The sequence below is a fragment of the Myodes glareolus genome, chromosome 23 (assembly GCF_982192425.1).
Source record: "Myodes glareolus chromosome 23, mMyoGla1.1, whole genome shotgun sequence".
Taxonomy (NCBI): Eukaryota; Metazoa; Chordata; class Mammalia; order Rodentia; family Cricetidae; genus Myodes; species Myodes glareolus.
In genome coordinates, this window is record NC_142048.1 from 46,893,816 (window position 1) to 46,921,704 (window position 27,889).

The 27,889-nt window shown below is 46.4% G+C and overlaps 1 protein-coding gene across 6 annotated transcripts in view; it reads left to right on the forward strand.

The window, feature by feature from the left end:
• Positions 1-27,889, forward strand: part of Tacc1 (transforming acidic coiled-coil containing protein 1) — a 91,190-nt gene that overhangs the window by 41,006 nt on the left and 22,295 nt on the right. For 2 of the 6 annotated variants that reach the window (XM_087901043.1, XM_087901041.1), the window contains exons 3-4: positions 23,597-24,674; positions 27,146-27,181. The exons of 2 other annotated variants lie outside the window; for them this stretch is intronic. In XM_087901043.1, coding sequence (XP_087757169.1) covers positions 23,597-24,674; positions 27,146-27,181 — 1,114 coding nt within the window. The remainder of the gene's footprint in view (positions 1-23,596; positions 24,675-27,145; positions 27,182-27,889) is intronic. 2 more of the 6 variants (XM_087901044.1, XM_087901042.1) reach the window with 1 other exon arrangement.

Sequence of the window (27,889 nt, forward strand, 5' to 3'; positions counted from 1 at the left end):
AATCCATGGAGTCCCCACCGAGCCAACAAAGGAGACCAAGACCCATATGTAAAAGCAAAGAGCCTTTATTTTAATCAAGTTTGCAAACTCGGTCTCTCTGCATGTCCGACATATTGTAATAAACGGAGAGCCCTGAGTTCAGTTGGAATTGGGTTTTTATAGTAGTAAAGGTGGGGGTGAGGGGGGTTTCTGAGGTTCAGGACCTCTGATTGACTGACATTTGTCCAGGGGTGTCCTGTTGAGGTGCCCTGGCAGGTGATCCTATCTACAGCGGTTGGAATGCCAGGCATTTCCTTTGAATGGTCTGCTCTTGGGTGGGGGTCTCAGCCTGTGGTTCCTCCTGCAGCCAGGCATTGTCTCAGGATAAACTATTGAGACTCCAGACTCCATTTAAATTCATCGATGACCAGAGTCCCAGGTGATAATGGTGGGAAGTAAAGAGCTTCCTTTGGGTGACCTGCCCAGATTTAGCTTATCATGGCTGCTCCCCCCCCCCAAATTTAAGGGAGATTCATTTACCTCTGCATTCCAGGTACTGGGATTAAAGGTGTCAGCCACCACTTCGGGCATAGTTTTTAAATTTAAAAAATTATTTTTTTTTTTGCATTTATTATTTGGTGGTAGTAGGGGCATGTGCCACTGCCCGAGTGTGGAGTTTGGAGGGCAGCTATCGGAATTGGTTCTGTCCTTCCACCATGCTGGCTGTAGGGACTGAATTCAGGTCGTCAGGTCTATCTGTAAATACGTCTATTCCCCGAGCCATCTTGCTGGCCCAGGTCTTTTGTTGTTTATGAGATAAATAATGGTCTTCCTGTGTAGCCTAGGCTGGCCTTGAACTCGTGAACTCGTGCCCCAGCCTCTCCAGTGCTGGGTCTGACTTCCTTTTGACAAGGTTGTTTGCTTTAAGCAGGAGGGGCTCTGGGGTGGATGTCCTTTGCATGTGGTTTCTCCCTCCCACTGCCTTTAACACCATCACCATACACCATATAGTAACAGATGGAAGGGCTTTCCGTTACCTGATCTTGGGATGGGTTCTGACTCCCTTAGGTCCACAGTTGGTGTAGCTTACTGCTTACTTCGTCACAAGTTGCCTGGGGAAGTCGAGTCTCTGGACTTTGTAGAGGGGTTAGATTTATTGGTACACATCACTCTTTTTTTGCAGTTTTTTTTTTTTTTTTTGTCATCTGCATGCTAGGTGTACCGTGCTGAGACTCAAAACAGCACCTTCGGCCTGCTCTGTTCTGCTACCAGGTCAGGACTCCTGGTTGGCATGGCCTGGCACGTGGCAGAGGGTGTGTGGCAGAGCTACACAGTAGTTTCTGTGATGAAGATACCGCCTGCCCCCATAGCTTCCTTGCAGATTGGGAGAGAAGTCTAGAAGCTAGAAAGAACTATTTCTCCGACCTTCTCATCAAATTTAAATAAAGCCCATAGGACAGACGTTAAGTAGCTGTTTTTGAAAGCCTCTTTGAATTGTCCTCAGCTCGGGCAGCCTTTCCTCAGCATTCTACCAGTCTGCTCTTCTGATTCCTCTGCCAGATTCCCCGGTAAATGAATAGAGGCTGGGATTGGCCCTGCCCCCGCCCCCCAGCCGCAGCCACTCAATTGTTTGGTCCTTCCCGTTCTAGTGACTCTCACGCTCTTTCCTTCTGTATAAATGTTTTCTTCTTAGGGAGCCTTACATCAGCAGAGCTCTCCAGGGTAGTTTGTGGCTGCAGAGTGTGTCTGGGGGAGGGAGGGGTGTCTCCCGGGTGAGGGGTGGGAACCGACCCTACATATTGTGTAAGGTCTTTAGACAGTGGGTGACTCCTAAGACTGGTTGGTTGGTGTCTGGCCTTTTAAGGACCTTCTGGAGCTAGTCCAGCCTGGGGATCACCTTGTCACGCATACAAAGTAGTGAGAACAAGGAGAAGCACAGGTCTCACTGAAGATGGTTTCACTGAGCAAAAGCTCTTTCCTTTTTTTTAATGATTTATTTATTTTTATGTGTGTTGCTGTTTTGCCTGTGTGTGTCTATGTGAGGGTGTTGGGTCCCCTGGGGCTAGAGTAAGAGACAGTTGTAATCTGCCATGTGGGTGCTGGAAATTGAACTTGGGTCCCCTGGTAGAGCAGCCTCCTCCATCACCTGCCTTCTCGTTCTTTAAATTTGAAGGGAAGTACAGTTTTGCTTTTTATTGGAACTGTTTTAAGAATGTATGTAATTTTTTAAGTGAGTCCTCTTAAGATGGTTTTATGCTAACAATTAAATAGTAGGTCAGGTTGTGACTTTTTTTAGGCACAGGAAAAAGTTGGCTTCTGAATATGTAATAAACTAACTGAAAGTTTTCTTGGAAATACCAAACTGGCAACTGTAAAATTTCCACTGGTAGTTCTACATTTGCAGTCCGCTTTTCCCAACAAGGATGCTCAAGCTGGGTTTGCACTGTAATAGCCATGCTCATAGAGGTCCTTCTGCCTCTGCTTTAAAAAAAAAAATTATCATTATTGTGAGGAGAGGCACACATGCCAGAGAGAGAGAATTTGTGTGTGTGTGTGTGAGAGAGTGTGTGTGTGTGTAAGAGAGTGTGTGTGTGAGAGTGTGTATGTTTATAAGAGAGTGAAAGAGAGTGTGTGTGCACTTGAGAGTGTTGTGTGTGAGAGAGAGAGAGAGAGAGAATAGAGTACAGAGGACAAAAATGAAGAGAGAGAGAGAGAGAGAGAGAGAGAGAGAGAGAGAGAGAGAGAGAGAATAGGGTACAGAGGACAAAAATGGAGCCAATATACATCCACTGTTATGTGGGTTCTAGGGATTGAACTCAGATCACCAGACTTATGACTGAGCCATCTCGCTAGCCAATGAGGTGCTTTCTTTCATTTTGTTTGGTCTTTGCTGGGATGTGTGCTGGTGAAGACCCTTCCCCCCTCCCCCCAAGAACTTCTGAGGAAGCCCCTCACCTTCTCACACAGACACTTTTGTTTTTGCAGGAATAGGGGCTGTAGGTTTATTCAGGTGTTTCAGCCTATAAAAGCCTAGTTCTAGGCCAACCCGAACTATATCGTGAAAGCCTGTTAAAAATAAGCAAAACCAGAACAACCCCACTACCAGAACTGCAGAGGTTTTCTTTGTCAGTTAGGTCCCTCTCCCTTTGTGATCGTACCTGTATGTACAGATGGTTTCCTTTCTTTGAAAAAGAGAATGTTAGTTAATGTAGGAGCCCCTACATTAGCCTTGGAAAACTAGTTAACCCCACCGGTCCATTTTTATTTTCAAATGCCTAGGCATTTCAGATACTTAACCGGTGCAGTGCAGTCTGGAGTAGAAACGGAATCCACCTACTGTTATTTATTGCTGATGTTCATGTGAGAAATGAAATTGTTTATTTCTGAGACGGGGTTTCTCTGTGTAGCCCTGGCTGTCCTGGAACTCGCTCTATAGACCAGTCTGGCCTTGAATTCACAGAGATCCACTTGCCTTTTGGGGGGGGGGTGCTGCTAGCATTAAAGGTGTGCACCACCACCATTGAGAAATGCAAAATTATTCATTGACAGAACTTTGGTATTTAGATCAGAGACAACAAGCCATGCTCCAGGCTAAATTTGGTCACCTACCTACTTCTTATTTTTTTTCCCCCTCTCCAGGAACAGAAAGAATTTAAAAATTTTAAATAATTGAGCCAGAAGTGGTGGGGCACACTTTTAATCTCAACACTGGGGAGGCAGAGGCAGGCAGATCTCTTAGTTCAAGGCTAGACTGGTCTCCATGGTGAATTCCAGGACAGTCAAAAACAAAACAAAACAAAAATCCCCTCAAAAGTTAAATGGTTGAAAAAAATTGTGGTGATGCTGTTTGGGAATATATCCATGCTCAGGTTTTCTGTGTGACTGGTTTTGTGTCTTGGTAGTCAAGTACTTGGGGCTGGAGAGGTTTGGTAACCTCTATCCACACTTCTGCTAGTTTCAGAGAAATCACTAGGATTGTAACATAAAGCATAAAGAAGGTGGCTGTACTCAAATAGCAACTGAACAGTGAGTACCAATTTCCACCTGTGTGGGCCCATGTGGTCGGGAAAGGCTTCCTTACGGGAGAAAGGTTGCCTGACTTTTTGTCTCCTTTGGAGACAGTATACTTGAATTTTAAATGATTTGACACTAATGTAATGGTAAAAATAAAATGGTGCCGTTCCCCAAGGGGCCCGCGGGTCGGTCTCAGGGTCTCAGGCAGGGAGCTGCGTGGCGGGTCAGCTGGTCCCATGACAGCAGGTGAGAGACAGAGACAGATAGGTGTGCCATGCAGAGAAAGTGGGTATTTATTTAGTGGGTTATAGAAGGGATAGGGAAAGGGGAGAGGAAAGAAGAAGGGGGGGGGGGAGAGAGAGAGAGAGAGAGAGAGAAGGGGAGGGAGGGGGGGAGGGGAGAAGGAGGAGTGGAGCCATGGCAGTAGCCACCTCTTATGAAGAGAGATGGGGGCAGAGAGAGCAGTGCAGACTGGAAGGGAAGGGGAGTAGGTGGGGCTTGTCTCTTAAAGGGACAGGATAGACCATTACAACTAAAGAATTGTGTGTGTGTGTGTGTGTGTGTGTATGGAAAAGAAATTAATTATGTAAGAAATCATTTTGGAGTCATTAAATACAAGTACCAAAATAGACCTTTAAAATCAGATCTTATTTTAGTTTTTGATTATATGTCTATGTGTGGGTTTGAGTCTGGACTGCAATGATCTTCAGAGCTGGAGTTACATGTGGTTGTGAGCTACACATGGCTCTCACGAGAACATTATGGATTGCTAACCACTGACGTATCTGTCTGTCCTCACCAACACAGACTTTTACATATTCAGTGTTTCTGATGTAGTGTTGGGTGCTGTGTATGAGTGTATTGATATATGGTAGAGTTATCAAACTGTAGACTATATGTTTAAGACCTAGGATGCAGATCTTGCTAAAATCTAAGCCCTAGACTTTTTATTCTAAAGCTTTGAGCATATTTATAAGCAAATATTATGCAAATACCTTTTATTAGTTACATATTGAAGTGATCCATTCAAATCCACAAGTATGTTTTCCTCAGGATTTTGTTGAATATTTCTTTGCCCGTGTCAAGAGATTGCCTTATTAGAATTTCCTAGAAATGATGAGACTAATTAGGGACATTAAATATTACCTAGGCGAACAGTTTGACATATGTCTACCATGCCACAGGTTAATGCTTTTAGTTTTTGGTGTGATTGGCTTTCACAGCTTCGTTTAGTTTTTGATGTGATCCTAGCACAGGATGTCTGAGTCCTGAAGACCTCAGCAGCCTGCTGCATTCCTGTTTCTTTCCCAATGGGGAATGTTGGTTTGTTAGAATGCAGTGAGGTGTGGAAGAAGTGCTGCGCCTCCTCTCCATAAGGCATTCCACCCGGGATACTGTTGTGTGTGTACAAAGCTGTTTTCTCAGAACCAGAACAGTGTTGGGTAAAGAACACCTGGGCAGAGGAGCTATCCTCACCTGCACCAAGTAAGCATTTTAGTAACTTTTGACTGCGTATTCTTTTTAGATGTAGCAAAGTCAAGGCCTTTGTTTGTGTATTTGTTTGTTTGCTTTGGCTTTTCAAGCCCGTTTTTTTGTGTAGCCCTGGCTGTCCTGAAACTCACAGTGTAGACTGGGCTGCCTCTAACTCACAGAGATCCTCCTGCTTCTACCTCCCAAGTACTGGGACTAAAGGTGTGCACCACCACACCCAGCTACAAGGCCTTCTTAAGTATTCTAAGGATTAAACTCATTCTTGAGATACATTCCTCCTTATTACCAGGGCATAAACTAAAACTAGTTCATTTCCTACAATAATTTTTAGTGACAGGCATTTTCTACCAATGGGGCTTGGGGGGTAGAACAGTGAGTGTGGGGTAAAGGCACACACAGAGAGAGTAGCTCTGGAGATGCCAAAAAGAGCTGGAGTGGTGGAACTCAGGAGGTGGAGGCAGGAGAGGCAGGAGTTCAAGGTCATCTTTGGCTACAGAATAAGTTCAAGACCAGATTGGGTTATATGAAACCCTTTCTCAAAGAAAACCAAAGAAATGGTGGTGTACGCCTTTAGTCCCAGCAGTCAGGAGTTTGAGGCCAGCCTAGTCCATAGAGCGAGTTCCAAGTCATAACGAGGAGCCAGAAAAGCCATTGTAATCGCTCTGAAGCAACAGTCTTATCTGTAGGCAGCCTTGGGGTGTAACTGTTTTCTCATAATCTCCAAAATCCACAGTAGGGCTGGGAGTCCACGTTTATCCATTGAACAGCCATCTTCCTCAAGCTTTGATAACCAAGGTTGCCGACTATGCCTGTGACTGTAATTGCTGGCTGTGGAAAGGCCTTGCTGCTTTTGAGTTTAAGATCTCAGCCTCCACTTTGGAAGCACCAGCCTAGTCCCAAACATTCTGCTTCACCAGGGCGAGTGTGTCCGCTGGCTGCTCTGCCAGGCGGGCTACCTCTGTCAGCTCTCGCACTGAACTACATCCTTAGCCCCTTCATTCCCCCCTCTTCATTCCATTTGCCTTTGAGGCTGAGTCACCATGGAGCCCGGGAAGCCTCTAGCTCCTGGTCCTCCTGCCCCAGCCTGGCCCATGCTGCAGTTGAAGGTGTGCACCGCAGTATCTGGCCCAGTAGCCTCTTGTAGCACCGCTGGGAAGGAATAGCGCATGTGTCCCAGCCCCCACTGCAGGATGCTCACTTTGCCAGCTTTTGCTATTCCTGCCGCATTTGTTTATTGGGTAATTAGATACAAGTAGTTTCTAGCGTTCCCGTTATAGCAGTGATGCTGAGATAGGATATAGCTTCTATTTCAAAAAGTGAGACACCAGTACCAGAGCCTTGATTGCCAGCAGCGCACTCAGTCTTAATTTCAGCTTTTAAGTTGGAAACTCTGGGTCTGCAAGGGTGAGGTGGCCCAGTGGGTAGAGGTACTTGCCATCAAGGCTCATGGCTTGAATGATCCCTGGAACCCACGTGACAGAAGGAGAGAACCATCTGACGTGCCCCCACCCACCACACACACACACAGAGTCAGTGTGAAGTTTTTGTTTTGATTTAGAAATATGTAAACTCCGCTATCATCTGTTGGGAGGCTGAGACAGGAGGGTCAGCACACATTTGAGACCGCCCTGACCTCCATAGCGCTCGAGCCTGAGTTCACTCTCCGTTCCTACAGGGCAGGGAGGAGGGGTTGCTCTGGGAAATGTGCTTCACAGCTTTTCCTCTCCAGGGAATTTGTGAATCCCCCGTTCAGTGTTCGAGGAGGCTAAGAGGAAATGAAAGGCCTTAAAACGTTGCCAGAACAGGGCGTGTGCAGGGGAGAGCACCCGCCTCAGTGACAGCTAAAAAGTCAGGAGAAGATGAAGTCTCCCTGTGCCTGTGGACTTGGCATGAAGGCACGTCCACATGTGTATGTATGTGTCTGACCTACACATTGTAGTTTGGGGTTTTGAACAGCAGAAGTTTGCTGCATAGATACAAACCAACAGAAGCAAAAGTCGTCTTGGGTAAGTGGTTCAGCGGCCCTGGAAATGGTTTATTTTCTTGATAATTAGCTCGAGCTTCTGTGTGGTGGCGCGCGCAGGCGGAGGAGGCGCGTGGGTCTCTGAGTTCAAGGACACCGTGGTCTACAGAGCTCATCGTTCTAGAACAACCAGGGCTATGCAGAGAGACCGTGCCTCTAAATAAATAAATAAATAAATAAATAAATAAATAAATAAATAAATAAATGTAAAAACCGTATCAGCTCTTCAATGAGGAAAATGTAGGAAAGAATCGGTTTCTTCTCTGAGTCTCGTCTGGGCGAGGAAAGGGGATTGTGTAGAGATGGCAGGCAGCCTCCTGGGTCTTGGCACCTATTTTTAGGTCAAGAGAGAAGGGTTGTTTATTTTTGTTTTTGTTGGTAGTGCTGGGGATTGCACCAAGGTCTCACCTGAGGTGGACAAGTGCTTGCCTCTGAGCCCTGTCCATGGTCCCCATAGGAGTTCTGTGTTGTTGGTGGTAGCCCATTGCTTCATAGCAAATTATTTCAAAACTTAGCTTGAAACAGTTATTGAGAATGGGGCAGCTTAGCTGGCACTTGTGAAACCAAGACCCCTGGGCAACTTGACCTCAAGACTAAGGTCTTTTCATCTGGCACTGATTTTCTCACCGGGTATTGCTGACTGGTGGAATGAGGCTCAGGTCCTAAGGGGGAGCCCTGCACAGTGTCCTTTCACTGTCCTTACAGAATGACAGCTGGCTCACCTCCCCAGGCCAGCTGGACCATTAACAAACAAGTCAGAAACCTCAGAAGTCACACTGTTACTTCCACAGAACCCTTTCAGTGACACAGGTTAGCCCAGTGGTGGGAATGCCAGCAAGTGAAGGCTCATTGGGAACTCCATGCTGGCACTGGTCACCACAAGCTTCTTCCATTGCCAAAGGGTGTAACTTCCGGATCCACAAACTTCTCCCCACTCCCTTCCCTTAAGTTCTCTTGTGTGCACAGCATTCCTGTGTACAGAATGACCATCCTGCTTTGAGGTGTCTCCTGAACTCACTGTCTGGGGGCTCTTCTTGCTAAGCATTCCTAGCTCTTTTTATCCCGAGCCTCGGCTTCCCAGCTGTGTGGGTGGTTACTGCTTTATGAGAGAAGCAGTTGGTATTTTGAATTCTGCAGTAATTATTTCTGAAGAGATTGCACGTTATGGCTGTTTGGCAGCAGTGGATTGAAGTCCCACAATTTCAGGTCTCTCCACCACAAGCCCATCTGTTAGCACGCGCCTCCTGCCTTCGCTCTTCCGGCTGGGGCCGTGCGGCCCTGTGCCGAGTGAGGACTTTCCAACATCTGTACCACGTGAAATGTGGCATGAGATAGATCCAGACAGCTCCAGCACCGATGGCCACCGCATTATTGAGAGGACAAACATAGTCGATTGTTGGTCTTGGTTTCTCTGGAGAAAGCCTTGGCTGCTGGTAGGCAGATGTGTCCTGGTTAGCCTAACTAAGTCTTCTTCGGGTAGAGTTTGGATCTCTTGATTTGAGTGGGTTGTGCTTGGGTTGGGACCCAGGGACTCAGTGCATCCTAAGTGCTCTCTTTGACCTTGGCACCAACTTTGTCCTTTTTTCAAGTGGGTTTACCTATTTTTACACGGAAAGCTTTAGGCTGTGCATGCACACGTGTGTGTGTGTGTGTGTGTGTGTGTGTGTGTGTGTGTGTGTGTTTTAAAGCTGAGTCTTTCTATGTTGCCCAGCCTGTTCTCAAGCAGGGTCATCTCCCTGAACCTCCTGAGTGCTAGGGTTCTAGGCAGGTGCCACCATGCCCTCTGCTCTGTTAGAATTTTAAAGTTATCCCAGAAGAATGGTATGGCAGCTGGTACCCTGTCTCCAAACAAAAACAAAACACGAAATAGCTAAACTTGCCCTTCCTTAGCTCCTGGGTAACGAGCATTTTTGTGGTGTCAGAGGTGAGAAGGAACTGACAGGGCAGTTGGTTTGTCCTCTGGGTGGGTGAGCGCATTAGTGTTGGTGTTCCACCTTAGATATCCTAATGAATGAATGGTGGTCAGAAGGAGACCTTCTGCCTTGATTTACCCCCCACCCCCACCCCCGCATGGTTAACTTCCTGGACCTTCAAAGTCATTCAGTCCTTGGGCGGTACAGTGTCTCTCATTCTCCACTTTAAGTCCCATGGCCTTGGCTTTTGGAATCCCCCTTCCCCTCCCCCCCCCCCCCCCCCCCCCCCCCCCCGACAGGGTTTCTCTGTGTAGTCTTGACTGTCCCAGAACTCACTCTGTGACCAGGCTGGCCTTGAACTCACAGAGATCCACCCGACATTGCCTCCTGGGTGCTGGGATTAAAGGCATGTGCGTGCACCACCACTGCCCGGCATTTGTTCACTTTTTAAAACTTGACAAAAGCCGCAGTTATCTTGGAAGAGGGAATGTCGATTGAGAACATACATAGAATAAATTGCAACTTTGCGACTTAGGGAAATCAGAGGCACTAGGAACTCAGACTTGAAGCTAGAGATGAAAACCCGTCTAAGTGTTGGACACTTGTCCCAGGTGCTAAGGTGTGCCTCATTACCGTTCTCCTCAGGGTTTCCCACTTGAGCAGAAAGGGGTGCTTGCCTGCTTGAGGCAGTTTTTCTCCGGACACCCTTGATTTCTGCACAGGAGAGGAGGATACAAGGCCAGTGCAGAGTGGGGTCCTACGAGGCTTCCAGAAGGAAGGGCCTCAAGTCAAGAGCAAATGTTAGTCCTGAAATGCTGTCAGTGTGCAGCCTGAGCGGCCTCGCCGGCTGTGTAAATATACCTTTCTCGGGGAGAAAGAGAGAACCCGACGGTGCAGTGGGCACTTGAGCATCTGCTCTGTTGGAGCCTTGGGGTCTTCGATGGGTGGGATAAAGGGGTCTAGGGAGTGAGACGGCCCCTGTGGAGCACTGTGGGCTCGTTTCCCAGACCTCTGGGGCCTTGGCTTCTGTGTTAGTTGAGTTTGTCAGCTTGTCATAAATCAGTTGTCTAGGAAGAGAGGCCGTCAGTTGAGGGAGTGCACCCTCCATCAGACCAGCCTGGAGAGAGGCATTGTCTTGATTGGTGATTGACTGGAAGGACCCTGCTCACTGTGGGCGGTGCCATCCCTGGGCAGGTGGTTCTGCTTTAGCATAGGAAAAGCAGGCTGAGCAAGCCCTGAATTGCAAACCAGAAAGCCTCTGCTGCTTCAGTTCCTGCGTTCTGCCTCAGCTTCCTTCCATGGTGAACTATGAATGTTAAGTAATCCCTTTCTGCCCTGGTTGCTTTGATCGTGGTGTTTTAGCACAGCGGCAGCATGCAAAGGAACAGCTTCTCAGGGTTTGTTTTTCTTAGAGAAAGGGTCTTACACTGTAGCCCAGGCTGGTTTAAAATCCTGGCCCCCTGCTTCCTCTGCCTCTGAGTGTTCGGCCTATACACGTGAGCCACTTGCTTCTTTTGGCTTCTCAAGAAGTTTTAGTGCCAAACGCAGGGGATGTGAGGGTGTGGAGAGAGTGGAGTCAGAATCCAGAATGGCAGTGACTTTCCTGGGTGACTCATTCTTTCTCCAGCACCCCTCTTTCTTACCGTCTGTGTTTACCTTTTAAAAAACTCCGGTGCTCAGGGAAACCGATGTCCATGCCCCATAGAGCGCATCTTAACTCTGCAGCACCCTCGCTCTTACCCTTGTGCTTAAACGTATACCGACATATCTTTACTAAACACCTATTCAGCTTTAAAAAGTCAAATTAAAAATAGTATCCACAGTTAGGCAAAGATAGAGGCAGAAGGTTTATGAGTTTGAGATCAGCGTGGGCTGTGTAGTATATATACTGTAGATTATATTGTCTAGTCTCCAGAAAGCAAAATAAAGCTTACCCCCCCCCCAAAGAAAAGGAAACAACCACCACCAACAAAAGACACAAAGCCTCTGGACTCGGCAGCTGCCATGTTTCCAGGCTGTTTCATTTGTGTGGTTATTCCTGTCTAGGAGGAAGGAGTGACATCATTTTCACTTCTCTGTAAATAGAACTTAACTAGCACATGTGGGCTTCCTCAAGAAGGATTTACAATCCCAAAGTGGCAGTGCGATCTGCCACCTCAAGTGTGGGTCCCTGTGAGTGACACACGAGCAATCACTCAGAACATTTTCTGAACGGTGAATCTGCCGTACAGCCCTCCCCGTCTTCTGTAGGACAGATGTGAATCTGCGGTACAGCCCTCTCTGTTTCCTGTAGGACGGGTGTGAATCTGCAGTACAGCCCTCCCCATCTCCTGTAGGACAGGTGTGAATCTGTGGTACAGCCCTCCCCCATTCCTGTAGGATGGGTGTGAATCTGCGGTACAGCCCTCCCTGTCTCCTATAGGATGGGTGTGAATCTGCAGTACAGCCCTCCCCGTCTCCTATAGGATGAGCACAGTTTGTTTCTGTCCAGTGGTTTTTGATGGTGCTTGGAGGATGGTGCAGTCAGCAAAGCAATCGCCTTGAAGGTCTGTCTGGGTTCGATTCCCAGACCATATTGAGCATAGCAGCGCACACTTCAGGGAGGAATTCAAACACCAAAGGGCTCCTCTATGGCATTCTAGCCTGACATGAGCTCCATGCCAATAAGAGAGCCTGTCTCAAAGGAAGTAGATGCCATTCCTCATGGTGACACCCAAGGCTGCCCTCCAGCTTCTGCAGATAATACACACCTGAACATGTTCACATACTTGTACAGGCTTTTTGTTGTTGTTGTTTTGTTGTTGTTTGTTTGTTTTGTTTTGTTTTGTTTTTTGAAACAGGGTTTCTCTGTAGCTTTGGAGCCTGTCCTGGAGCTAGCTCTTGAAGACCAGGCTGGCCTCGAACTCACAGAGATCTGCCTACCTCTGCCTCCTGAGTGTTGGGATTAAAGGCATGCACCACCACCGCCCGGCATGTACAGGCATTTTTAAAAAGGTGTGTGCAATTAAGTGATCTTAAAGACTTTTTTTATATTTTTTTTAGGGTTTTTTGTTGTTGTATTTGTTTTGAGCAGGGTTTCACCATGTAGCCTTGGCTGGCCTGAAACTTGATGTTTAAATGAACTGATATTAAACTCACAGGGATCTGCCTGCCTCCACCTCTGCTTTCTGAGTCCTGGGATTAAATAAGTGTGCCACTATCTGGCAAATATAGTGATTAATTGATTGATTGATTTTTTTTTTTTTTTACTTTATGTGTATGGGTGTTTTGTCTGCTTGTATGTCTGTGTACCACGTGCATGCGTGGTGCCTGCAGAGACCAGAAGAAGATCATTGAAGCCCCTGGAACTGGAGTTACAGATGGTTGTGAGCCACCATGGGGCCCCCTGGGGGAGAGACCTCTTAATCACTGAGCTAACCATCTCCTGCACCCACGGTCTTATTATTATTATTAATATTTTGATCACTGGGGATTTAAATCCAGAGCCTTGTATACTAAGCCGTCATTCTACCACTAGCTATAGCCCCAGCCCTCAAGTTTTTGGTTTTGATATGGGGGTCTCTTTATGTAGCTCGAGATGGCCTTGAACTCATGGACCTTTTACCCCAGCTTCTCAAGTGGATGGGATTACAGGTGTTTTGCTACTATGCTATGTTAAATGATCCTTATAACTCTTACCCCAACCTAATCTTTAGGATGTTTTTTCTATCTCCGGAAGAATCCTATGTCTATTCTATATCCACTATACCTATTTATAGTCACACACCGCTCCATTTCCTCCCCCCTTTCTGGTTCTAGGCAAATAATGATCAGGTTTTTGTTTTAATAGATTTGTTTATTCCAGACATTTCTTGCAACTGGAATCATATATTCTGTGGTCTTTTGTGATAGTCTGTCATTTTAGATTTGTTTGTTTGTTTATTTTTTGAGTATTTTTGAGACAGAGTTTCTCTATGTAGCTCTGGCTGTCCTAAAATTTGCTCTGTAGACCAGGCTGGCCTCAAACTCACAGAGATCCCCCTGCCTCTGCCTCCCGAGTACTGGAATTAAAGTCGTGTGCCACCACACCTGGCTTTATTTCTATTTTATGTGTGTTGACCTACGTGTCCAAACATACACCGTGTATGTGTCTTATGCCCTTGGAGGTCAGTAGAGGGTGTCAGATCCCCTGGAACTGGAACTATAGGCGAGTCTTCTGTAAGATCTCAACAGTTCAGTGCTTCTGTCCCTTGAGAGCGCTCCTCTAGCCCCTACCATGGTGCTTTCAAAGCTCCACAGTTGTCATAGAAATGCAAATGCTTCACTCCCTTTATCGCTGAGTAATGCTCCATTGTGTGATATACACACTGTATTTACCCTTTCATCGGCTGCTTGAAATGTAGGTTATTCCCATTTTGGGGACTGTTAAGAATAGTGTTGTTCTTTGAAGTAATAGATACGTATTTTCATTTCTCTGTGTGCAGACTGAGAAGCAGAATTGTTGGGTTGTGTGGTAACTCTGTGGCTAACATTGTGAAGAACGGCCAGACCAGTTTTCCAAGTGGCTGCATGGTTTTACTTTCATGTTACCAGGTACAGGGTCTCGCTATCTAGCCCAGGCTGGCCTTGGACTCACGGAGATCTCTGAGTGCTGGGATTTCAGGCGTGCAGCACTTGTCATCTGTCTGTCCTGGCAGAGGTGGGGCGGCTCCCAAGCATGACTTGTATCCCGAGTGGGTCATTGTCCCTGGCATCTTTTCGTGTAGTTATTGGATATTCTGCATTTATGCATTTAGGAAGTTCAGGACGTCAAATTAGGGCTTCCATGGAGCTGTGTATGTCCCTGGTTGTGAACATTTTCTTTTGAAATTTTATGAACTTATAAAAAAACTTGTAAATTAAAAACAACCCTCCCCTCAGGAAGAAAAACCCACGCCAGAATTCACCAGACTCAGTCTATACATCTCAATGTACTTCTCTAGTCTTTGAATATTGTTATAAGTTCTTTAGGGAAATGTCAGTCCATATTTCCATATTTGTTCCCCTTTTTCATTTACTTTTCTTTACCCTGCCTCCCTTCCTCCCTACCTTTTTTTTTTCTCTTTATTGCTGTTTTTTTGAGACATCGTTCCAGCCCCCCTCGTGGTTATTTGAGATGAGGTCTCACTCTTAGAGACCAGATTGTCCTCTTGAACTCTCTGTCCTCCTGTCTGCCTCCCACATTGCTGGACCTGTACGTGCATGATGTCATGCCTAGCTATAACACGCGTGTGCATGCATGTGTGTGTGTTGTGTGTAGTTTTTTTTTTTTCTGATAGTCTCCCTAGTGCAGGCTCGCTTTGAATTCACTATATAGGTGAGGCTAACCTTGAACTCCTGATTCTTCTGCCTCTGCCTCCCAAGTGCTGGTGTTATCTGTGTGAGCCACGGTGCCGGCTTTGCTTCTGCTTTCTTTGGACAGTTTTGTAGTTTGAGCTCATCTGTTTAGTTAGGTCTGTGGTCTCTTTTCAGTTACTTTTGTGTTTGGATAAGGAAGTGGACCGGCTTCATTCTTTCACACGCAGCTCTCCAGTTGCTCCAGCGCGGTTTCATGAGGCTGTCTCTGCCCTTTGGCAGACACAGGTGCTGCTCAGGCTGGGCCAGTGCCTCACCAGGAGGTCTTTTCAGTCTCTGACTCTGTTCCTAGCTGCGCAGAGGACTGTGACTTCCTTCATCTCTGAAGTAATAAGCTTGCTCCTAAAGGAACGCCCACCTTTGCCCAGGTCGCTGCTCCTCTACTTCTGCTTTTAATCGTGAACTGATTGGAGCAAGTCCTCGGGCCACAGGCCAGCGCTTGGCCACTGAACTACCCTGTGCCAGGTTGGCAGGATGGCTCAGTACGTAGTGACCAGAGTCCCTGCCTTGGAATCCACTGATGTGCAGGGGTGTGTGCCTCCCCTCAAATAAATAACTACATCCATAAATATGTGTGTGTGTGTGTGTGTAAAGAAATACCGTTCAAACACAGATTTTATATACTTCTAGATGTACCTTTGTTTTTGCTGGATGTGAAAATTAAAAAAGGAAGTAGTTTATTCAGAAAAGGAAGTTGGTGCTTCAGGAAGCCTTCCCATCCAGCGGGGGTTGTGATTTTTGTGTAAAGACGTGAGGACTCCGAGGTGGCAGAAAAGGTAGTTGCCAGTTCCCTCACAGCTGCCGAGAGCTTGAGGTGGTCTTGTGTCCTCACCTGGATCGCGCCCCTACCCTCATCGAAGCCTTGGTTCTATGCCTGTGTCTAGTAGACAGTGCTGCAGATCACAGGGCTGTGTGGTGGTGGGTGCATGCACCATGTCAGAAACATCCAGAAATTTGATTTTACACTTTGAACTGGTAATGGAGTACCAGGTGGAGTACCAGGAGTGGCTTTAGAACTTCCTCCTGCAATGCGGCAGGCAGGAAAGCTAACTGGGCCTGGAGTGAGAACAAGGCCACACCTCCTAATCCTTCCCAAACAGTCCCGTGAACTGGAAACCTAGCATTCAGATATATTCTCATTCAAACCACCACACACACTACCCTTGACTGTGGGGTCATTGTCTGAAGCAAGGGCTACTTCACTATAAGAACCATGGTACCACAGTAGCCTGGTAATGGAGACGGCTAGAGAGAGCATATAGCTTTTGTTAAGAAGGGTTGTCCTTCAGTTCCAACACCTCAGACGCTCACTCCTTTATATGAAATGCAGTGCTGCCTATGCCATCCTCCCCTATGCTTGCAAACCACCCTTGATACCCAGATACCCATGCACTGGGAGCCCTGTGTCGGTAGTTGTTACTGCTCAGGATCGTTTCCAGATGGAAAGTCTGTGTGTGCTTAGTGCAGCTATAATTTTTTTCCAAATATTTTTGCTCTGTAGTTTGTTGAATCCACAGTTGTGGAACTCACAAACGTTTCTGACTAGTTTATTGATGTTATTCTCTTAGCATGCCTGGTCTACGAATTAGACTTTATCAGAGAATCGATGTGGAGAAGATGTCATCTTTACAAAGTTAGTAACTTCCGTGAGTCAGGAATCAGCCAGGAGCTGTGGAGAATAAAGGTGGGGCAGGTGGTTCAGGTTTTATCATTGTGTGGCGAACTCTCGCAAACACAACCAAGAGAGGAAGGTTCTGGTGAACATAGCCTGGCGGGGCAGGAAGGTCTGGTGGCAGAGCAGGACTGTGGCTGGTCACATTGCACCCCAGGAAGCAGAGACGGGGGGGGGGGGGGGGGGGTGAGGAGAGAGAGAGAGAGCGCGAGAAGGAAGTAGGCTGGGCTATAAGGCCTTGGGTGGGGGCTTTCTCCACCCTCCCACTTCCTCAGCAAGGCCTCAGGTCCTCAAGGCAAGACTTGGAAGCCTGAGCCTGTGGGGGCCCCTCACATTCAGACCACACCAGCAGCTGTAGAATGTCGGGGATAATTTAATTCTTATCTAGGGTTTAATGCATAGGAATTATTGCGCAATAAAAGGCCCAAGAGTAACTTGTTCTAGAAGAAAGCACAGAGTGGTGGCCTCAGTGTTCTGCAGACATTGGTTTTTCCAACAGCAAATAGAAAATGTCTTGCATGTCAGCAAAACTTCAACAGTTTTGTGCGTGTGGGTTTTCGAGACAGGGTTTCTCTGTAGTTTTGGTGCCTGTCCTGGAACTCGCTCTTGTAGACCAGGCTGACCACGAACTCACAGAGATTCACCTGCCTCAGCCTTCCGAGTGCTGGGATGAAATGCGTGCACCACCACCCTGGCTTGTGTGTGTTGTTTTTTTGAGACAAGGTAGCCTCAGACTTGCAATCCCTTTGCCTCTGCCTTCTAAGTGCTGGGATTACAGACCTTGCCACCCCGCTGGCCTCGGCTGACCTGTGTTGGGATCACTAGCAGTGGGGTAACCATGCTGTGGGGAAACTTGCTCTTGTTTTTCTCCAGGGACCTGTGCATGAGAAGTCTGTAGTCCTAGAGCTTGCTGGGCTTTCCTTGTGACAGTCATGAGCAGGCTCTGTTTTCTGTCACATGGAAATGGTACCTTTCTTCCTGTAGCTGATTACTTTTCTCCACTTAGTCAAGTCCAGCCAACAGTTTAAATGCTGTGGGATCTTCTCTAATGCGCTTCTCAGTTTGCCACAGCGGTCCTGTCCTGTTCCTCTTTTCCCACCTTCAGTTAGCGTTAGTCCAGAGGGCCCATGCCTTAGTCATGGCTGTCTTTAGTCTTGTTCACATCATCTTGGTCTCTCGGCTCTCCAAGGCCTGGCTTGGCTACACATTTTAGGGTCCCAAGTGTGATAATTCCTGAGAATTGACTCTGGGACTCTCCAGCCATTCCTCCTTTCTTCGATGAGGTTATGCATAACACAGCAGGTTCTATGTTTAATGTCGAGCATTTTTCTGAGTTACGAAAACACTTGTTAGGCCAGTATGGTGTAATGCCAGCACTGTGAGGCTGAGGCAGGAGGACTGCCACAAGTTGGAGGCTATCCTGGGCTGCAGAGTGAAACCTTTTTCCAAAAACAAGTTCAGAGAGGTGGCTCAGTAATAAAAACAGTTTTTCCTGCTCAGCCTGACAACCCGAGTTCAGTCTGTAGGACCTACATGGAAGAAGAAAACCAACTCTCTTGGATTGTCCTCTGCCTATATAGGCAGGCTGCAGTGTGCACCCCCCCCCCCCAGCGTTATTAAAAACAAACCGAAAACAGGCTCCGCGGGTAAGGGAGTTTGCCATGTAAGCTTGGTGACTGCAGCCAGTCCCTGGCGCTCATGTAAAAGTGGAAGGAGAGAATCCATCCCACAAAGTCCTCAGACTTCCCCATGGGGTGTGTAGCACACATGCATCCACACATACACATGCACCCACATTCATATACAATACATTTTTTTAAATAAAAACATTTTTTGTGATGACGCTTTTTTTCTAAGTTTTCAAAAAGGCTTTTGTGAGCTTGTATTTTAGCCCAGAATATTCTTAGCATACAATCTAGAACAGTACCTTAGTTATCTCAGTCTTTAATATCCTGGCATTCCACGCCCTTCCTTTTATCAGTGTTTTGAGGAGGGAGGGATGAAGCCTACCGTAATAGCCTTCCTGTTGGGTAAGTGTCAGAAGCATCTACTGCTGAAAAACAGAGGGGTTTGTCGGGGTCCAGTGCTAGCCCAGACCATAAATTATTTCCCTCGACCAGACCCCAATATAAACTCTCTCTCTGGACTGGCGTGGAGGTGTGGGAATAAAGACACAACTCATGGTTTTATCGGGAGGGAGATTCTCAGCAATCCCTCATGAAGTCCTTAGTTCACATCCTGAAGATGTCCTCTCATTTATTCTCCAAACAGCTTTTATACCAAAACATAAACTGAGTGGGAAATACACCAACCAGCATTCTGTCTCCTAGGTAACCAGTGAATGGTTTTTGTCATGTCCGCATCTACCTGTCTGTTCTGCTAAGCTGTCTGTTGGCTTGAATCAGCATCTCTATCAGGCATCCTCCAAATTACAAAGAAAGGAGCAACAACATCCTGACCCTTTGTTAGGGCAGTGACAGCCTGTCTGCAGGGCTACGTGCCCACCTCAGATGGGGCCTACGGCTTCAGAGCCTGGCTGCCACACCATATAGAAATATGGGCCTACAGGGGTTCACAGTTCTTCATCCTGAAGGAGTTCTGTTAGCAGCAAATGTGCAGCGCAGGCGGCCGCGCCTTGGTTCTGGATTTCCTCTGTGCTTGTTAGGAATTTCTCCCTGATCCATTCCTAGCGACTGCATTCCCCCAGCCTGGCAGAGCCCACCTTGTCACGCTCAGTGCTCACACTGGCTCTGGGGAAGGAGCTTCTGCACTCTCAAGGAATGCCGGGGGTTCTGTGTGAGTGGAAGGCAGCTGTTATATAAGGGCGCTTTCAGAGGCGAAGCAAGGCTGAATCTCTGGCTAACACTGGCTTGAGATGGGGTAGCAGATGTTTTGTTCATCTCTGAGAGGGAGGTGGCGTTAGACTTGAAGTTTCTGTCCTGGGCCAGAGGTAGCTATACTGGGCAGCTGCTCTTGGGACACTCGCCAGTTGGTGGTAGGTGTGAATGAAACTTCAACAAATTTGCCTTTTCAAAGAGAGGGTTTTTGTTTTGTTTTGTTTTTTGTTTGTTTGTTTGTTTTTTCTTGAGACAGGTTTCTCTGCCTAGCCCTGGCTGCCCTGGAGATAACCTGGAACTCAGATCCAGAGCCTGCTTCTTCCTCAGAGTGCTGGGTTTAAAGGCATGGCCTAGCTGACAATTTTTTAATGTTTGTTTTTATATTTGTACAGCTTCACAAGCTGCTTGATTGACAATTAATACTCTCACTACCCAGTGAAGATGTTTTACTGGCGCTGAGATGGAGATGCACAGTTGGAGGTAGTCTATAGTGCCTAGATGAAGGAAGGGGCGGGTTTATTTACTTGGCACATGCACAGAGATGGCAAAGGAATGACCAGGGAGGAGAATGTTCCTTGGCAAGACTCCTTCAGTTGGCTGGAGGCTGGAGGCTGGAGGCTGAGGCTGGGTGAGGGTGCTCCGTACTGTGTTTTCCTTCCCTCGTCCACTGCTCCTGTGATACCCAAATGCTGCTTTAAGTGTTTTGTCCTTAACCAGACTGCTGATCTGGTCCTGGGTGACAGGAAAACGCAGCGGGTGGCAGGCAGCCGCTTCACAGCAGCCCTTGGTCTGTTTCCATGGGTAGTACCATACCTGCTTTAAAAAGGCAAAGTTTAGGTCTTAAATTGGGTTGACCTTTTAAAGTAAACTTTTAAGAACTGACATCTGTTTTAACAATTTGGATTTAAATATGTTAGAGCTCAAAGTGAAAGTGTGGGTGGCGATCGCTTGGACTTGAATAGTAGTCAATGTGGTTTTTTGTTGTTGTTGTTTTAAAGATATCTATAGCCATGGCTTCAATGAGAAAAACATTTCCAGCCCCTTTTCTTTCTATCTATCTATCTATCTATCTATCTATCTATCTATCTATCTATCTATCTATCTATCTATCTATCTATCTATCTCTTTATTTTTGTTTTTCAAGATAGGGTTTCTCTGTGTAGCCCTAGTTGTCCTGGAACTCAACTCTGTAGACCAAGCTAGCCTCAAACTCAGAGATCTGCCTGTTCCCAAGCGCTGAGATTAAAGGTGTGCGCCAGCTGAGATATTTTTTAAACAATACTTTTTAAATATTTCAATGTACTTTTTACCAAAAAGATTTAAACTTGTGTGGAATCACCTCATTGTTAGGTATATTTCTTAAGACAAGCCTCTCGGCCGACGCAGATAATTCCAGTCAGACCAAATTAGACCGAATAAAAGACGCCCAAGTTTAATGCAGTGCTCCCAGGTGGCCTGGGTAAGCGTGGCGAGGGTAAGAGAGCTGGGGAGACCACATGCTCCCTTTCTGGGCCGCAGCCTAAATAGCCTGTGGGCGTGGCCCTGACCCTGGAGGTGGGGTCTGGACCAAGGCATCTCCCAGGGGGAGGGACCTAGAAATGGAGCTTCCTGCTCCATTGCTGCTCCATTGGCACTCCAAGGATGAGTGCCGGGCTGGGGTCTCACTTTCAATCAAACACTCAATGACCATTTTTGAAAATTTATATTTTCAAAATTAAAAAAAAAAGTTAGATGAGGTACTAGAGCGAAGGCTCAGTGGTTAAGAGCAAAACTTAGGCAAAACTCACTGGCGTTAGCAGGCAACCTCTTCGGCATTTCCCAAACTCACTGGAGCGTCCTACCTAACTTCAGTTTGATAAGCGCAAGCCACAGACGGCCTGTGATACCCCCACCCCAGCCCATATCCGGTCTGTCACCGGGCCTCACCAATCTCACCTGCTCGTTTTCTCCCAAGTGTTACATAGCTTTCTGTTAATGAGCAACACTCTCCTGGAAACCCCAGAAAATTACAGCTTTGTTCATTTTCAGCTCCTTCCAGTACATTCCATTCCCACATGGCGGCTGGTAAATTATTTAAAACACAGCCTGTGTCTCAAGGTAAAGCCGACTTTGACAAGGTTTGCAGGACTCTGCAGGAAGCTCCTTTTCTGTCTTCCCAGCTCCCTTTTCTCTCCCCACTCATTGCCCTTCCGACTGCCTCATGGGAAGGACACCTCGTTCAGAAGTCTGAAAGGATAGGGGAAAATGTGTTGTGAAGTCGAATTGCTAAACGTCCCGAGCAGTTCTTCTGCTTTTTAAAAAATAACTTATTTTTTTAATTTGTATGTATAGTGTTTTGGCTGCATATATGTCTGAGTGTGTCAGTCCCCTGGCACTGGAGTCACAGTTGTGAGCTGCCCTGTGGGTGCTGGGGATTGAACCCCGGTCCTCTGGAAGAGCAATCACTGCTCTTATCTGCTGAGCCTTCGCTCCAGTTCCTCATCTCATTTTTTTTTTAAATTTTGAAAATGTAAATTTTCAAAAATGGTCATGAAGTGATTCCACACGAATTTAAATCTTTTTGTGAAAAGTACATTGAAATATTTAAAAGTATTGTTTAAAAAAATCTCAGCTGCCGAGTGGTGATGGTGCACGCCTTTAGTCCCAGCACTTGGGAGGCAGAGCAGGTGAATCTCTGAGTTCAAGGCCAGCCTGGTCTACAGAGCAAGTTCCAGGACAGCTAGGGCTACACAGAGAAACCCTGTCTTAAAAAAAAAACCAATAAAAAAAATAAACAAATAAATAAGTATAAATTGAAAATAAAAATCTCACCTCACCCTCACGCACACCCACAGATACAGTCCTGGGTGCTTGTCTCACCCACCTGCTTCCTCACTTCTTTCCTCCCTTTTTTTAAAATTTGTTTTTGTTTTCTTTGGTTTTGAATTTTGAGGAAGACTCTCAGTGTGTAGGCCAGGTTGCCCTTAAACTCACAGTGATGCTCCTGCCTCTGCCGGAACGTGTCATGCCCATTCAACTCGAGGTGTCTTCCCTTCCCTTCCCATTGTTCAGTTGAACAATCCATAATAAACCCACAGTATCGGCACGAGGACACCGTGTGCCTGAGTGAAGTCGCCGGCACACTTAGACCACTCTCCCGAGAAATCCGTGTATAATACAGTCCCTCCTCCTCCTCCTCCTCCTCGTCTTCAAATGGAAAGCTAATTGTTTCCCCAGTTCTAACTTTGTTACAGATTTTTTTTTTTTTTTGCTTTTGCTGACGGATAAATGCATAAAAATCTTTTTGATAGTGGATGTGTGAAACGTAATGTGAAGCCCCAGTTCTGAATGGCTGTGCTAAATGTATTGGCTCACTGAGATGTATAGACGTAGGAACTAGTTAATTTGGGGGTGTTTTGGTTTTTATTTGCAGGCTTTTGTAATAATAAAGTTTATGAAAAAAGCTTAAGGCCGTAGGATAACAGTACGGTGAATTCCTTCCACACATTCCAGGGTGGGCTTACCAAGATTTGGCCACATTTGGTTTCTTTTTACAAAAATTCTTTGGGAATAAAGAAAATGTTTGATGACTAGTATCAAAAGCTTCTCTATAGTGTTTATAGCTAAATACAGCCTTAATGCCATTTGCCGAATATTTGAAGCATCTTTGGAGGACAGTTGAGAAGTCCCTGTGCGGTTACAGTCTGAGAAAGTGAGGGAGAGCAGGGCTCTCCTGTCTGTACCTGTGATTCTAGCAGGGGAGAGACTGAGGCAGGAGGATCAACAGTTTCTGTTGATAACGATTGTCTCATGTTAGAGTCAGGGAAGCACTTAGCTTGTGTTTGAAATTCCCCCACTTATGCCCTTGTAGTAAGTTTGCATATTTCTGTAAAACCAAAATTAAGAAATTTTGTTTACAGATGGTCGAGGGGATTATGGATTATTGTCCTAGTCTAGAGATAAATGTTACAAGGGGAAAAAAATGACAATTCTTAATGGCTTATGTTTTAGTCAAAGAATATTTGGGATTTTTTTGTTTTTTTGTTGTTGTTTTATTTTTTTTTTTCCAGACAGGGTTTCTCTATGTAGCCCTGGCTATCCTGGAACCCACTCTGTAGACCAGGCTGGCCTTGAACTCATAGAAATTCACCTGCCTTTGCCTCCCAAGTGCTGGGATTAAAGGCATTTGTTAAAGATCATCACGGCTGAGCTAAGAGTAGGAGGCCTTGCTTGTTATGATAAAGTCACACCATACAGACTCTGTACCAGTGGTGGAAAGAATTCTTTAATAGTTTTCTTTCTTCTCCTTTTCTAGAATCACAAGAAACCTCTGAACAGTCCATAGCAGAAGTAATCGAAAAGTGTTCACCTGATCCATGTTCTAGATCTTCAGAAAATGCGTCACAGACGACCTCTGATGCTCACTCAGTCGGGGATGGGGATGCCAAAGGAGAAACCAAACATGAAGTTAGTAAGGTCTCAGTAGTGAGGCCATTTTCAATAGAAACCAGGAGTCCCACAGATGACCCAGCGGCTCTAGGAATAAAAGCTGCCTATGGCTGTGGACCTGCGCTCTCAGGCAAGGCTTTGTCCTCCGCTGCATCAGAAGCCACTCAGGACAAGCCAGTGACAGAAGGAGGCATGGGGGCTACATTTGAGGCTTTTACAGAAGCCGGGCTGAAGACTGGAGAGCCGGTGGCCAGCAGGAGCAAGTTAAGAAAGCCCAAACCTGTCTCCCCGAGGAAGAAGACAGCCGGAGGCGATGCCTCTGAAACCGAAATCATCATGGAGGGGTCGCCTCTTCCTAAGGCTTCCTCCCTGTCGGCTCCTGATGAATTGGATAAGAACACACATCTTACTGTGCTGAGAGGTGCCAGGGCCCAGAAAACTTCCGTTAACCTCAAAGAAGCTGTGGATGCTCTCAGCAATGGCAGCAGCGGCTCAGGGCTTGAGCTGCAGGAGGGGTCCAGGAACTTGCCTCCCACACTTGAGTATGATTTTACGGAAGGCGGGGAAGATGTTGAGACCAAGCATGCCCTTCCGAGGAAGCCTACTAACAAACTGACGCCCAACGTACGGAAAGATGGCATCAGCCAGCCAGTAGGTATCGAACAGCCTGCAGACCCAAGAGCCCAAGATGCCTGCCTCTCCCAGACGTCTCCTAAGCTAGACCCTAGTAAATGGGGCCACCCCAGCGTTAATTCTCCCGGGAGCTGCCCCGGTCTGCAGAGCTCGCCACCCTTCTCCTCCAAAGGCTCCTACCACTTTGACGAATCCGCGGACCCCTTTAAGCCAGCCTCAGCTTTGACAAGCAGCGCCTTTTGTTCTCCCACTGGTAATCATGTTAATGAAATCTTAGACTCACCCAAGAAGGCAAAGTCGCGTTTAATAACGTGAGTGACAGCGGGTGCTGGGCGTGGTGCTCTGGTGTGTTCTCTGGGAGGCTGGCAGCTATTTTTGGTTTCTGTGAATTGCGACCATGAATGTGTGAGGTCCAAGGGGGGCATTTCACTCTGTAGTCTTTGCCTACCTCTCCTGTGCCTTTGGAAGCGCCAGAAGTTTCCTGGTCGATTTCCGCCTCATCTCTGGATCCTTGACTTGCTCAGGTCATCTCCCCTACCCCTCCCCGGGATACTTTTTTTAAAAAATCATTTGAAAGAAATCAAGTAAAGATTTGAGGTTTCCAGAAATCACACTGTACCTATAATTCGAGTATCGGTATCAGCTACCATCTTTACATCCCATAGTTACCTGTCTAAGGTCAGTGCTGCCAGAAATGGCCCGGAACAGTCCTCTAGAACCGAAAGGTGTGACTTTTGGTGGTGGTGCTGATGATGAGAATTTTTGTTTCCTTGTGTGTTTCTAGTTCATTAGCGGATTTCCGTGTTGAGAACTGAGAGTATTCTAAATGGCCAGTAAAATCTGGGTAAATGTGTTGTGTTCTTCTACCTCCTACTTCTCCTGGGGAAACAGGGATGAACCTTTGTTTAGTGTAGGAGTTCCCAGAGTAATCCCTCAGGCCATATTCCATGTCAAATTTTTAATTTTGATACAGAGTTACATTACCAAGAAACTCAAGTTGAATAAAAGACACTCTCTTTATAACCCTGTGACATCTTGTGGAAAACTGGATGTGAGGGGCCAGTGACACGGAGGTAACATTCTGAAAGGAAGTGCGTTTGTGGTTGTCGTTAGATTGGCTAGGGAAATTTGGGGGTGTTGCCTGCGTGTATGTCTATGTACAACTTTCATGCCTGGTGCCTGCAGAGGGCCGATGGGGGCATCAGATCCCTTGGAGCTGGAGTTACAGACCATTGTAAGTCTCCATGGTGCTGGGAACCAAACCTGGGATCTCTGGAAAAGGAGCCAGTGCTCTTAACATCTGAGCCTTCTCTCCAACCCCAGGAAATACTCTTCAACAATTACTGTGTCTTAAAACCACCTGATTAAGAATTACACAGGAAAGAAAAATATCCAGAGAGTTAAAGAGTAGAATTACTAATTTTAAGAAAGTTAAGCCGTCCAACAGTCAGTCATGAGTGTTGCTGGTCTGTTCAGGGGAAATAAAGGACAGGAGCCCTAAATCTGCTCGCGGGTGACACAGGAGCAATTAAATGGGCTTTGGACACTGTCACTGTCTGTTCGTGCAGACCTCTCTTGGCTTTCATGTCTGGGCAGCACTTGGGGTTCATCTGGGGGTGTTGCTCCCTAGGTGCTTCACTCCTGGATGCCTGCCCACGCCATAGTCTTTAAGGCTGAAGGCGAGATCTCTCTAAGATGAGACCTGGGCTCAGGAAGGAGACACCAACTCTGTCCCTAGTGTTTAGAACCAAGAAATGCCAACTCTCGAGTCCTGCCATCTTCACCTGGTGGCGCTTTCTACTCTTCCATTTTTGTGGAGTAAGTTTATTGGTCCAATAGATTACACAAATTTATTTAAAAAAAATTGTACCCAGGCAGAATTCTTGTCTTGTACGAAAAGAGTGCTTGAGCTCCTGGGCCGTGTTGGGACCCAAGGAGCAGAGGCCTCCACTTTTGAAAAGACTGAAGCATAGTTAACATCCACAGTGGCTCTTCAGTTGTTTTTGGAACATTCAAGAAGGTGTATTTAAATAGAGACAGTACAAGACGGTTAGGATTTTGCAGAGCAAATCACACAAATGATGGGAAAGCAGAGTCTCCCAGTATAAAATTCAGGCTAACCTGTCACTGTGCACCCTCCTGCCTTAGCCAGCATAGCGCTGAGTTACAGACATATTGCACCATGCTTGGCTCACCTAAGTTGCTTAGTAACCCTGCTGGTGGGGCAGGCCAGGTGTCTTTCCACCTGTATTTTTGTTCAGGTGTTGCTGTTTGCCTGGTCTTTCACAGTCAGGGTGAGTGTGCCCAGTAGTGGGAGAAGTGTTGTTTCTATGTGCTGCACACTTCCGTGCACGAGGGCCTCACTTGTCATCTCTGAGTCTGAACCCAGAGCATTTCTCAGTGTTTGCATCTCTCTCTAGTTTGTTAAAACTGAGGTCTTGTCATTCATTCGCCAGGGCTAACGTTCACGAATATAACTTGTTATATAAAAATTTTAATATTTTGTTTTTGGCATTTTGTTTGTTTTAAAGCAAGGTTTCACTGCGCAACCCTGGCTGGCTGGGAACTGACTTTGTAGGTCAGCTTGGCCTTGAACTCCCAGAGGTCTGCCTGCAGGCACCACCATGCCGGGCTTGAATATGATGTTTTTAATTTGTGTGTCACATGTTATCAGGGACTATGCAACTTTTACATCTACCAGACAAAGGATAAACGTTCCGGTTTTCACATGACTCTCTTCCATCTGTGTGTCTTTCTCTGTCTGATTTTGTTGATGCATCAGGACTACTGAGCAAGTGAAATTTCTCTGTTTTCTGTTGTAAGTACTTCTGTAGGTCCTGTTTGTCCCTGGGACTCTTAGTCCCCCCCCACCTCTGTCCCCGCATGTTAGCTTCTGTCTGACCTTCTCAAATTGCGATTCATTTGCTACATCTTAGTCAGCTTAGCCTTGCAATTGTCTGGACCTAAAGGACTGGATATTGCTTTTTCCACCTTGGGTGCAAAAAGCGTGTGCCCTGGCTTACTCAGCATGTGTCTTGTAGCACTTTGAGCCAAAGCTGGCCTGGCCCTGGTCATTCAGCAGTGATTTGATGGCCTGCTCCGCCGCTCACTGTTGTTCAAACAATTAGACTGGTTTTATTGGTAGAATAAGGCTGCTGTCTTAGAGCAGGTAATAACTTTTACCAAGTAAACTTAATTTTGGTGGACACTTAGAACAGTGGGTGAAGAAGACCACGAATTAGTGACCTTGTACACTCTGGTAATTTATATACTTGTCTGTGTTTTCTCTTTTCTTCCATGAAAAGAAAACAAATCGGAAATGCTTGTTTTTCTTTTGTTGGTCACAATGGTTGTGGGTTTTTTTCTGAATATTTTAAGTTCCTTAAAACATAGAAGAATCTGTAATAGTCCTGTGATTACAAATTATGTACTAGTCTGAAAGTAACAGATGGCTAAGTTTTCCTCACTTCTGGGCATTGTACAGTACGTGGTCCTTGGTTCCCCCCTTCCCATTTGACTACTTCCG